Source organism: Nuphar pumila, chromosome 5 (genome assembly GCF_984573655.1).
Source record: "Nuphar pumila chromosome 5, dmNupPumi1.hap1.1, whole genome shotgun sequence".
Lineage (NCBI taxonomy): Eukaryota > Viridiplantae > Streptophyta > Magnoliopsida > Nymphaeales > Nymphaeaceae > Nuphar > Nuphar pumila.
In genome coordinates, this window is record NC_143253.1 from 95,417,963 (window position 1) to 95,428,819 (window position 10,857).

The 10,857-nt window shown below is 35.5% G+C and overlaps 1 protein-coding gene across 1 annotated transcript; it reads left to right on the forward strand.

Annotated features, from left to right (window-relative positions):
- The first annotated feature begins 1,419 nt into the window (after positions 1-1,419).
- On the forward strand, positions 1,420-5,397 carry LOC149837853 (uncharacterized). Its single transcript, XM_090006226.1, has 3 exons — positions 1,420-1,753; positions 1,931-1,984; positions 4,992-5,397. The coding sequence occupies exons 1-3, from the start codon at positions 1,475-1,477 to the stop codon at positions 5,229-5,231; spliced, it is 573 nt and encodes a 190-aa protein (XP_089862352.1). The 5' UTR covers positions 1,420-1,474; the 3' UTR covers positions 5,232-5,397.
- The last annotated feature ends 5,460 nt before the right edge of the window (positions 5,398-10,857 follow it).

Consider the following 10,857-nt stretch of genomic DNA (forward strand, 5'->3'; position numbering starts at 1 on the left):
AAAATAAGATGAGAGAGAATTGTTTACGGTGGTTTGGACATATTCGACGAAGGCCTAATGATGCTCCAGTTAGAAGGATGGAGAAATGAGAAAATATATTAGTTAAAAGAGGTCGGGGTAGGCCTAGGAAGACATGGATGGAGGTAATAAGAAAGGATATGAATGCTTTGAACCTCACCGAGGACATGGCATTGGATAGAAATGAATGGAGGAGAAGGATTCATGTGGAAGACCCATAATGATTTTCTTTGTTGGTTCATATCGCCGACCCCAATTGTTTTGGGATGAAGGCGTAGTTGTTGTTGTTGTTGTAGTTAATTTGATTTTAGGGTTTGATATTTTTATGATAAACTTTCATAATTAGATGTAATATGACATTGATTGAACTATTTATATATAAAAATATTCATTCTTATTTTTTTCGTAAATTACACAAATTTTAAATATTTTTTAGTTTTAGATCCAATCCAAGATCCATATATCCATAATAAATATGTTAAAACACTCGGATGGAATTTATCAGACCTATTATTAGGATCTGTTCATGCTAACAAAAGTAGCACAAACACAAACGTTGGCCATAATATTCTGTTACGTCTGTTCAGACTATCCAATCTTGAACGAGACATCAAACAAGCCCTAGCCCTAGGGGGCGTTTGATTTGCCGTCCCCGAGATGCCCAGTGCACAGGCTCCTTGCATATCTGCAGGCTCACGCAAACACAGGACACACAGACGTGTTTCTGGTGCATCCCCCCGATGGGAAAATGGTGCCCGCCGTCTCCATCACCATCTGTCCGCGGACAGTGCCAGACAGGACGCGCTGTCAGTGGTCAAGCCCAATCAAACCTTGGCCCAGTTCCATATGTTACTTCTCACAGCTATGGCTGAGCCTCACTAAAAACACATTTCACAAAGACACCAATACGACCTGACACGTGAATCAGGCTTGAGGTATGAATTTGAAAAATAAGGCACCAAGACACTGTTCTCTGTTTATTTTTTTTTAAGCAATAAAATTTGTTTTTGATATTTTAATAAAACAAGTTTTTATAAAAATTATAAAAAACTATGAACAAACTTAAAGATAACATTAAAATAATGTCTGTACGTGTCGTAGTCACAACAACCGTAAAATATCGTGTCAGATTCGCGTCTGTCACGACACGCACTCTGAATGACGTGCCTCGGTGTCATAGGACGTCCCTTTGGTCCAGAGTAAATATCATATTTTTGCCAACGGGGGCTCCGCTTGTCTGGCTGGATCAATTAGTGCAAGCCACCTTGTGTTGGGACGTTGCAAGTTCGAATCTCACTGGTATAGTTGTATAACCGGTAGGGGTTTGCCTAACCCCAGCTTTCTCTGCCGAAAAAAAAAATGATATTTTCGCAAGTTATAGAGAGAGATGTTTTCAAACATGTGGCCGTTGTGAGATTCCCATCATCTCTCTCTCTCTCTTTGGTCTATCACACAGATGGCTGCTACCCTGTCTCTCATCCATCCCCCGTGCCACTCGCACGTGCGACACAACCCTCTGCCTCCATCTTCATCCAAGAGAACGTTCTTAAGGATGGAACTGAGGAAGGTAGGCAGGTTTTCCGGCGGCCGCACTCACCTGCTCCCCACCATATGCGCATCCGCCGGAGAGGCCGATATAGTTGGATCGGACGGCTATGGAGAACCCATCTCACTGGGAACCATGAAACTGCCGTCTGATATCAATTTGCAGAGGTTCGAGACCTTGCTTTTCCAGGTATATATTTATATACATATATATATATAGAGAGAGAGAGTCCTTTTCTTTTTTAATCTAGAGTGTGGTACTATTTTTACTCTGTTGGTCATTATTTTTTTTTATGATGGTTCCTTTTTTCTTGAAAGAAAAATTATCATTATTTCTTAATTAAGTTCAAAATTTGGTAAATGACAGTGGGCTAATAGTCTTTGCCAAGGTGCAAATCTTCCCCTGCCCGTACCGTTAAAGGTTAGTTTTGTATATTTCCTTTTTCCTTTTTATTAAACTTCTTACTAATTTATTTCATTGTTGAAATCTTGAAATGGTTTTTGTTAACGTAATTGGGATTTATATTCACTGCTTAAATTTGAGTTGAGCCTTTATGATGTAAAGGAAACCTTCAAAATGCAGCATAATGCGTGTGATCTACCGATGTAATAAACGTAGAAATACTTTTTAAAGTTCACATTGTGGATTAAATTAAAAATGATGATGAAGCAACCATACATTTTTTTTTTTAAATGGTTAGGAGATTGGTTAGGGGCTGCCAATTACTCAACATAAGAACGTCTGTAGATTGGTGGTAAACTGAATTCTGATTGACAGCCTAGGCAGGTGATTAACCAATAATGGGGAATTCATTTACCTGCCAAATTAGCATATTCACAACTTTCAACTAGATAGCTGCTGGCTATAATCATGGTTTTTAGAGGCTATATTTGAGGCTTTAGAGTCTTACGCAGGGTTTATCGGCCTCAAAGCCTAAGCCTCATTGGCATATAAGGCGGTCTAGGCTTCTCACCTAAAGAGGCTTAAGCTTTTACATGCATGAGGCTTAAGCCTTTAAAAAATGAGTTATTTATTAAAAAAAGTCTTCTTACAATTTTGTTACTTCTAAGGTTTTATTTTTAATTCAAATAAAATTATTTTAAAAATAAAAAATCTTGAGTGACCACAAATTTGTGTTGATAAAAAACAACTTTATACATTAAATTAAACATAAATAATTACCAATAAAAAATGTAAATAATCTAGGTTTAAGCTCTATTTGAGTAGATAATTCTTATAATGATTGACATCCTCCATTACATAAGAAATTTGTCTGCACAACTACCACAAATTAATTAGAGTAAAAAAGTATTTAATCAAAATATAACATTATTTAATATTAAGTAATATTTAGTGGAAAATGAAATTATTTCTAAGCATTTCCACCAAGACCATATAAAAGCTTCATGACTATAAATGATTATAAACTTAAAAAGTAAAATATAAAACAAAAAGAAAAGCTTCATTTCCACCATGCTCTTGCACTACTAATCTATGTTTTGCATGGCTGTTTCATACAATTTATAAAAATCATTCATAATGAGTTAAATTTTCATGTAAACATTTTTTTTTCAAATTGAATAATAATGTAAACTAATATTTAACAATTATATTGATACATGGAATTCAAGCAATTCAGTTTTCACTAGTATTTGATTTTGCAAAACATTAAAGAATGAAGTTTACAGTTGCTTATATTTATTGTTATTTATTTGTCATATAAAAAAATGAATAATCTTCAATATGTTAATTTTTGGATGATTTAAGCTTTAGATCTAAAAAGCATTGAGGCTTAAGGCTTACGTCTTGTTTATACTTTTCAAAAACACCTTATTACGCCTCACACCTTTAAAAACCTTGGATATAATTGCCACTAGTTGATTAAACCATTTCCTAGCTGCTATATGTAATTCACTATCTGGTTAAACCCATTCTACCTAGCAAAATTTTTATATGTTGTAGGTGTCTTGAATTTTGGACCCGCTTCGATCCATGACTGGGTCTGAAAATATACTGACTGTAGTGGAGGGATTGGGCCGTTAAGCTGTCTAATTTTGTAATTTTACCTTTTGTACTGGCTAGGGTTTTATGCTCTTCGTCATATATATAGCAGCCTCCTTTGAGAGTTGGGTATGAGAGTTTCGGTGTATTGAGGATTAGGGATCTGTATCTCGTCATTGTATTCTCTCACATCTTGCTAGTAGATTTTTGCTCTTCCTTTTCCTGTAGATGTAGGTCTGAGTGCTGAACTACGTAAATCTTGTGTCTTCTCTTACTTCTTCTCTTTATCTCATGGTTTGCTTCATTCTGGTTGTGGTTCTTCGTAACATTATAGAATTTGTTTACTGTGAAGCCTTTTACTCCCAAGTTTGTGGATTTACTATTATTTGGTATCTGCTAGACATACACCTATTGAATTCTAACATGGTAGAAACAAATCAACAAGGTACAAACTCCACATACCTTGTTGTAATGATATAAGCAGAAATACAAATTACAGGTGATAATACTTGAAGATTCAATGATGGACAAAATATCACAAGCACATAAAATGCAAATACAAAAACCCACTAAGGGGAAATGCCAAAAAGCAAAAAGAGAATAGTATTATTGAGAATAAGTGAAAGAACATTAATACAAAATAAGGGGGAACAACCCCTTTATATACAAAATGAATGAGGCTTAAAGAGGGGGGCCATTGGGGCTCCCATTATAGACGTTGGGGAGCCCCAACGGTCATATATATGACCGTTGGAGACCCCAATGTCTATAATGGTGGGGTCCCCAATGAAACCAAAAGGAAAAAAATAAAGAAAAGAAAAAAAGAAAATAAAACAGAAAATAAAAAAAGTTTTATAAAATAACTTTTGTTACATGTAAAAATATCAAAATACCCCTATCAGATATTTTGGAATAAACAGAAAAAGAATATATATATATATATATATAAGTTCTTAGCAGAGCTGATGTTTTACCAAATTCCAAACCAAATGTAGGCTAAAGAATACAATCACAAAATGGTTTATTCAATACGAGGTTGGGCTGTATGTTAGCACAGTGCTTTTGTCCTAGGCATGTTTATTGACTGGTCTCTCTCATTGAGAAGCAAACACTTGATCAAGATGGCCTTCTGTTATTGTTGTTGTGCATGCTTATCTGTTTGCATCTTGATGTGAGTAAGGCGCCGGCCTGCAGCATCCATGTCAAGCTTTCATACAGGCCATCAATTTTGAAATATTTAGGCTCTACTAACAACTAATTGAGAGATCATTTTTAGAGGCAGTATAGACTTATTATGAATATGGATGTACAGTCCTTGCAGCCTTCTACATCATATCATCACTCTTGGACCATGGTCATTTCTGAAACTTTGTGTGGGGTTTCCTCGTGTTATTTTCTTACAATGTTGTGTTTTAAATGGTCTTAGATAGACAAGGTGAAAGGTGGAGTTAGGCTGGGCTTCATCAGGGTCAGAGACGGTCAGACGGAAGATTTTGCTTACATAGACTGCTTGGTTTTCCCTGCAACTGGTGAGTCTGGTCCAATTTTCCGAGCACTGAGAAATGGACCTTTCAAAGATCAAACTCCCCCTGGTGAGCCAAGGATAATGAAAAGTCTCTTAGCAGCTCTCCAGAAATCAGTGGAGATTGCAACAATTCAAGGATGAAAGATTAAGACTAGAAAATTCATAGCTCCAATTCATTAAGAGCCACTGTAAGATAAATCTCACTACGTTTATTTCTTTACATTGTACGAAGTCCTCAAATTTCATTTGAACTCAGGGTTACTTTGTTATAACATCACCCCAAAAATGAGAAATCATGAGTTCCAAATTTTCCTTTTATGTGCTGGATGACATTCTTAGTGAAAATTTCCCCCGATTGTCATATCTCTCTGCAGAATCAATGTTCTTTGGCAGCCATCTCTTCAGAGATTAATAATTGCATTCAGTGATGTGACAAGGTTTGTGCTTCAATTTTATATGAGATTTTTAACATGTTGTCTTTGCCTGTACACCATAATACACTTCGAAGCAACTCTAGGCATGTTGCCATCTTCGAATTCAGTTTTTTTTTTCTGGAATTCTTTGTGGAGCCAGCCCTACAGATATGATCTAAATCATCAATTAATAAGATAAGAAAACGTTTTCTGGAAAATCTGATCGTGCTGTACATGTTTTTGTTAACAGCTCTAAAATTCAACAGCCTAATGCACCAAAATTTCATGATAAAGATATCATGTTTCTTTGTTGAAACTAGTTGATTCAAAGTGTGACTCCTAATACATGAACTATGTTGGAAACAATTGCTAGGGTTACATTAATCAATCAGATAAAGCACACTCTTATGACTTTCTGTGAGAGAGTATTGTACAGTTGAGTGTAACCAATATAAGAAATGTTTCTCCTATCTGAAGAAATATTGGCTACTCTCAACTGTAACAACTGCATATTTTTCAACATTTTCTTGATTTTTTTTTGGATCAAGACATACAGATATGATCTAAATAGTTTAATTAGTAAAAGAACATATTTTGGGCTGTCCATTTGTAAATTTAGGAACTTTTTATGGCAAAGAGAGAAGATATGAAAAAACTTACCATGTGAAATGAGATACGTTCAGAACTGAACTCGTGGGGGGCGTGGGACTAAGGAACTGGAAGAATTAAACATGTTTATCTCTTGCAAAATAAACATGTGGTCTTGCAAAATTAATCAATCAGTTAAAGCACACTCTTATGACTTTCTGTGAGAGAGTATTGTACAGTTGAGTGTAACCAATATAAGAAGTATTTCTCATATTTGGAGAAATATTGGCTACTCTCAACTGTAACAACTGCGTGTTTTTCAACATTTTCTTGATTTTTTTTTTGGATTAAGACATACAGATATGATCTAAATAGTTTAATTAGTATAAGAACACATTTTTGGGTTGTCCAATTGTAAGTTTAGGAACTTTTTATGGCAAAGAGAGAAGATATGAAAAAACTTGCTGTGAAATGAGATATTTTCAGTACTGAACTTGTGGGGGGCGTGGGACTAAGGAAACTGGAAGAATTAAACATGTGGTCTTGCAAAATTAACATTGGATCCCATGCACTCTAACTCTGTCGGGGCAGAATTCAGAAAAGCACACCTAAGATGAAGAGTTTGTGGACTTCTGATCACATTCAAAGAGTTCATTGGTATAGAAAGATTTTCTGACATGGAAGATTGGTAGCAGCAACCTAGCTTAGTTCTAGACAAATCCATGGAGATGGTGCTGTTTTCCATTAGTACTTGTTTTTTTTTTTTTGTTCATAATTGCTTTTTTTTTTTTTTTTTTGAATTTATAAGTCGAAGAAATCTCACCAGCACCAAGACCCGGTGGTGCTGGCTCAGCCTGCCATACCTACGGTTGTGGTGTTGACCATAGTGACAAACGTTTTAAACGGCAATTTCTCGTATCTCAAAAACTTGCGAGAAATTGATTTTTTTTTTTATAAAATCTCGCATTTTTTTTTCGGAAAATTCTCGGCAATAAAAAAATAAATTAAAAAATATAAAATTTATTTTTTATAAGAAAATATTAATTAAAAAATATTTAAAAATAAAAATACATGTTTTTTTCACGAATATAAATATCATGTTTAAATCGCAGTATTTATGTTTTTTCATAAATCTCGTGAGATTTTGAAAATCTCGCGAGAAATTACCGTTTTAAACTTTCAGGCAATTTCTCGCGATATTATCGCAAGATTTTTTCATAAATCTCTCGATATTTGTCACTATGGTGTTGACCGTGAAAAACTCAGGCTACGACCGCTTCCCCAAGGACCTATGCTACTCATTGGCTTGCGCAGAGGGGCGATGCACATTAGAATCGAACCTTACTGCCCGCTTAGCAGCTAAGGCCCCACCCCACTACGCCATTCGTTTTAGGGTGAGCATTTGGTAATTTCACATTTAAGGGATTCAGAGGCTGTTCTGTGCACCAGAGATCACAACGATTACGAGATTCACTAGCTGTTTGCAAACTAGTCCCTGCCTATTTATTTTTTACAAAATGGTCGTCCCATGAGGGTAAAACTGTCATTTGCTTGTCCTCAACGGTTACCATCACCCTTGATGGATGGCTGTTAACCTCCGGGACCCTTTTTGCAAGGGTTAACAAAAACGGAGGAGGGATTTGCAAAATGGCTTAAAGCAGGGTCCATTTTGCAAATATTAGAGAAAGGACCATTTTTTGGCAAAATCCCTATTTTTCTTTTATACGCAAAATTGCGGGTATCCCGAGAGGAATTTGAACTCAGACTAGCTGTGTCAAACGGGTCGGACCCCACTAAAATGAGTGGGTCCAAACCTGAATCCGACAAAGTGATACGGGTATTGAATCTGGATTCGGGTTCAACCAGATTTTCATGAGAAAAACCATACCCGAATCTGATAAGAATTACATAAACCAGATCCGGTCTATAAGCGATAAAATAATATTTTTAAGTTTTTTACAATGAAAATATGTGGATTTTATTCGAAACTCGGGTTGGACCCAGATTTGGTGTAAAATTTCTTAAACCATACCCAACCCATTTAATAATAAGACCTCATGGGTCCCACCCAGATAATTAATCGGATCCCCTTCCTTGCAACCAAACCCTGACCCTATAAGATCTGGTATGCATCGTATCATACCCGATCAGTTCACACCAAGAACTCAGCGTGAGACCTTCCCACTATCTCGAACCCTAACCTTAGTCCTCACAATGGTTACTGGAAACTTCTTTAACACCTGGAAAGCTCCCTTTCTAGAAAGTGCAGTTTGGAAAAGTTAAATTATAATTTTTCTTTTATACTTCTAAAGCTTCATGAAAAACTTGCTTTCAACAAAAGGAAAGCAAACTTCACATAAAAATTTGACTTTTTCATATTGTAAATGTCCTGTTGTGCTAGCTAAAAGAAGTATCTTTTTTTTTTAATTTATATCATAATTATAAAAACTATTATATAAAATGAATGCTTTGATAAAATTGCTTAAATTTATTATAAGTAAAAAATTTATATTTTTTATGTTATTTTCTACTTGTTTCTATTGCTTTCTCTTTTTACCTTATGTTGCCTATCAATGGATCTAGCTTAACCATATCCACTAGATGCAAATCCAAACCCAAGGATGTCACTTAGGTCGTCCAAGAAGGACAGCCAACAAGAAAGAGTCAAACTCTAGATGGTAAACACATCAGCCTTCTCGAAAGTCCTACTGTGACTACACTTCAAGAAAATAAGAGCCTAGGAGAGCAATTAAGGTCAAGCAAACTGGAGAGGGTTCAGAGTCTTATAATTAGGGGTGTGCATCGGCCTGCCTCGGGCCCATTTAGAGCTCGGCCCATCGGGCTTCAAGTGCGGCCTACCCCGAAGACAACAACCCATGATCCGATCCATTGGCCCAACGAGCCAATGTGAAGCAGGTCGGGTCCGACCCAATCTTACCCAAATCCATTTGTAAATAGTAATAATTAACAAGTTTCCAACCTCCTATGCACCCAATTAATTATCTTTCTAGTTTCTATAAAATTAATATAATTAATTAGTTTAATTGTAATGCTCTAAAAAATCAGGCCATTTCTTTTTATAGTTTCAATCTATTTAGAACACATCAGAAGAAATACATTTCAAAGGGTTTTCTCTTTAAAACCAACAAGATGAAAAAAACTCCGAATTTTTTGCACAATGGAAAATACAAAACAATTTCAGTCATTGAATACTATAAGTTTCATGCAAAGGTTCAATGAAGTAAAGGCTATATACACAAACCATTTTTTTTAAAAGCAATGCTCACCTAAACAAAAACTTGGTAAACAACCACTAATGTTTATAAAAAAAATGCACCCAACATGAGGTAACATAACAAAAAGAAACAAGGGTCTCAATACATAATCAATCCAATATACAAAACTATACAAAAAGACAACTGTGGTCTCAAAAATAGAAGAGTCCAGATTCAGCTCCAGGGGTGACTAAGTCCTCAACATCCATAATCTTTGATGCACACTTTCCCATGTATACCTGAAAAAAGAGAAAAAAAGTAGGGGTGAGACTAACCACATGTCTCAACATGAACATGACCACTCATCCTGCAATAGCGGACATGGATATGTCACTAGCCTACTCGGACTCAACCTAAGTCAGTGACTTAACACGAGTTCAAACTCCCGACTCCCTGCAGGAAAGAATCGTCTCAACCTCTAACTAAGAGATTGAAATCACATATGAATGAACATATTTTATTAATCTTTTTCTTTTACTCTCTACATGATGTATTATATTTACGGTTTCACTTTCTTATAATATTCTCCACGGGAGCACCATTGCTTGGGCCGCTCTATGCTCACTGATTTATTTCGGGGTGTATTTTTACACACTTGTGTTTTCATCATATTTTATTATTATTCTCTAAGTGAAATTCAGATTCATAGCATCAAGAGTCCAGAACCCTTTCTCAAGGCATTCCTTTCCTTAAAAAGTTGCAAGACACTATCGCTAGCGTACATAGTCAAGACTTCTAACTAAAAAGAAGTTGTCGTGCTTAGGGACTGATCCACCCTCAATGATCAGGACATGGCCTAACAGAACCACCACTACCTCCAACACAACATCCACAAGGCTGATGCTAACTTGCTCAATGAGCTGAGTCTATTTACAGGTTACCACATCTTTCAAAGCATGACTCTCAATTCTGTGTAACTTGTTCTCTCTTTGATTAATATGCATTATTAATTTAATTTTCGTAATACCCCTTGGGCACACATGACCTTTCCCTAAAGTTATATTAAGTTCTTTATGAAAATTTTAATTTCTTATGCCAACACCAAGTTGCACACTTGGGCTACCATCACATCCCAACAACATCATGTCATTTTTAAGCATTATTGTCAACCACAATAAGCCCACATTTGGGTAGATATCATATTCCAATGACTAATTTGTTCATTAAAATAGGTAAACACATAAAATAATTTTTTATGAACTCTACATTTAATACATAATCTTCAGACTTATGTAATTCTAATCATCTCAACAATTGAATGTAATCACACTAACTAGTGCTATAACATAATTCAACATCAGTTCACTATTCTATATACATATCATCATCACTTTCTAATAACTATATATATGCATATTGATCTAACTTAATCACACACACACACACACACACACACACACACACACATATGTTCATTTTCACCGAAACATGTTCATAAAACAATTGAATATCAACTCTACCATGCAAGAAATATACAACATGCTTAAGCAG

Excerpts from the sequence above, each read along its gene's own strand:
- LOC149837853 (XM_090006226.1), top strand. The coding sequence starts at position 1,475 with ATGGCTGCTACCCTGTCTCTCATCCATCCCCCGTGCCACTCGCACGTG. Across the intron at positions 1,754-1,930 it reads TCGAGACCTTGCTTTTCCAG|TGGGCTAATAGTCTTTGCCA; the intron begins GTATATATTTAT and ends GGTAAATGACAG. Across the intron at positions 1,985-4,991 it reads CCCTGCCCGTACCGTTAAAG|ATAGACAAGGTGAAAGGTGG; the intron begins GTTAGTTTTGTA and ends AAATGGTCTTAG.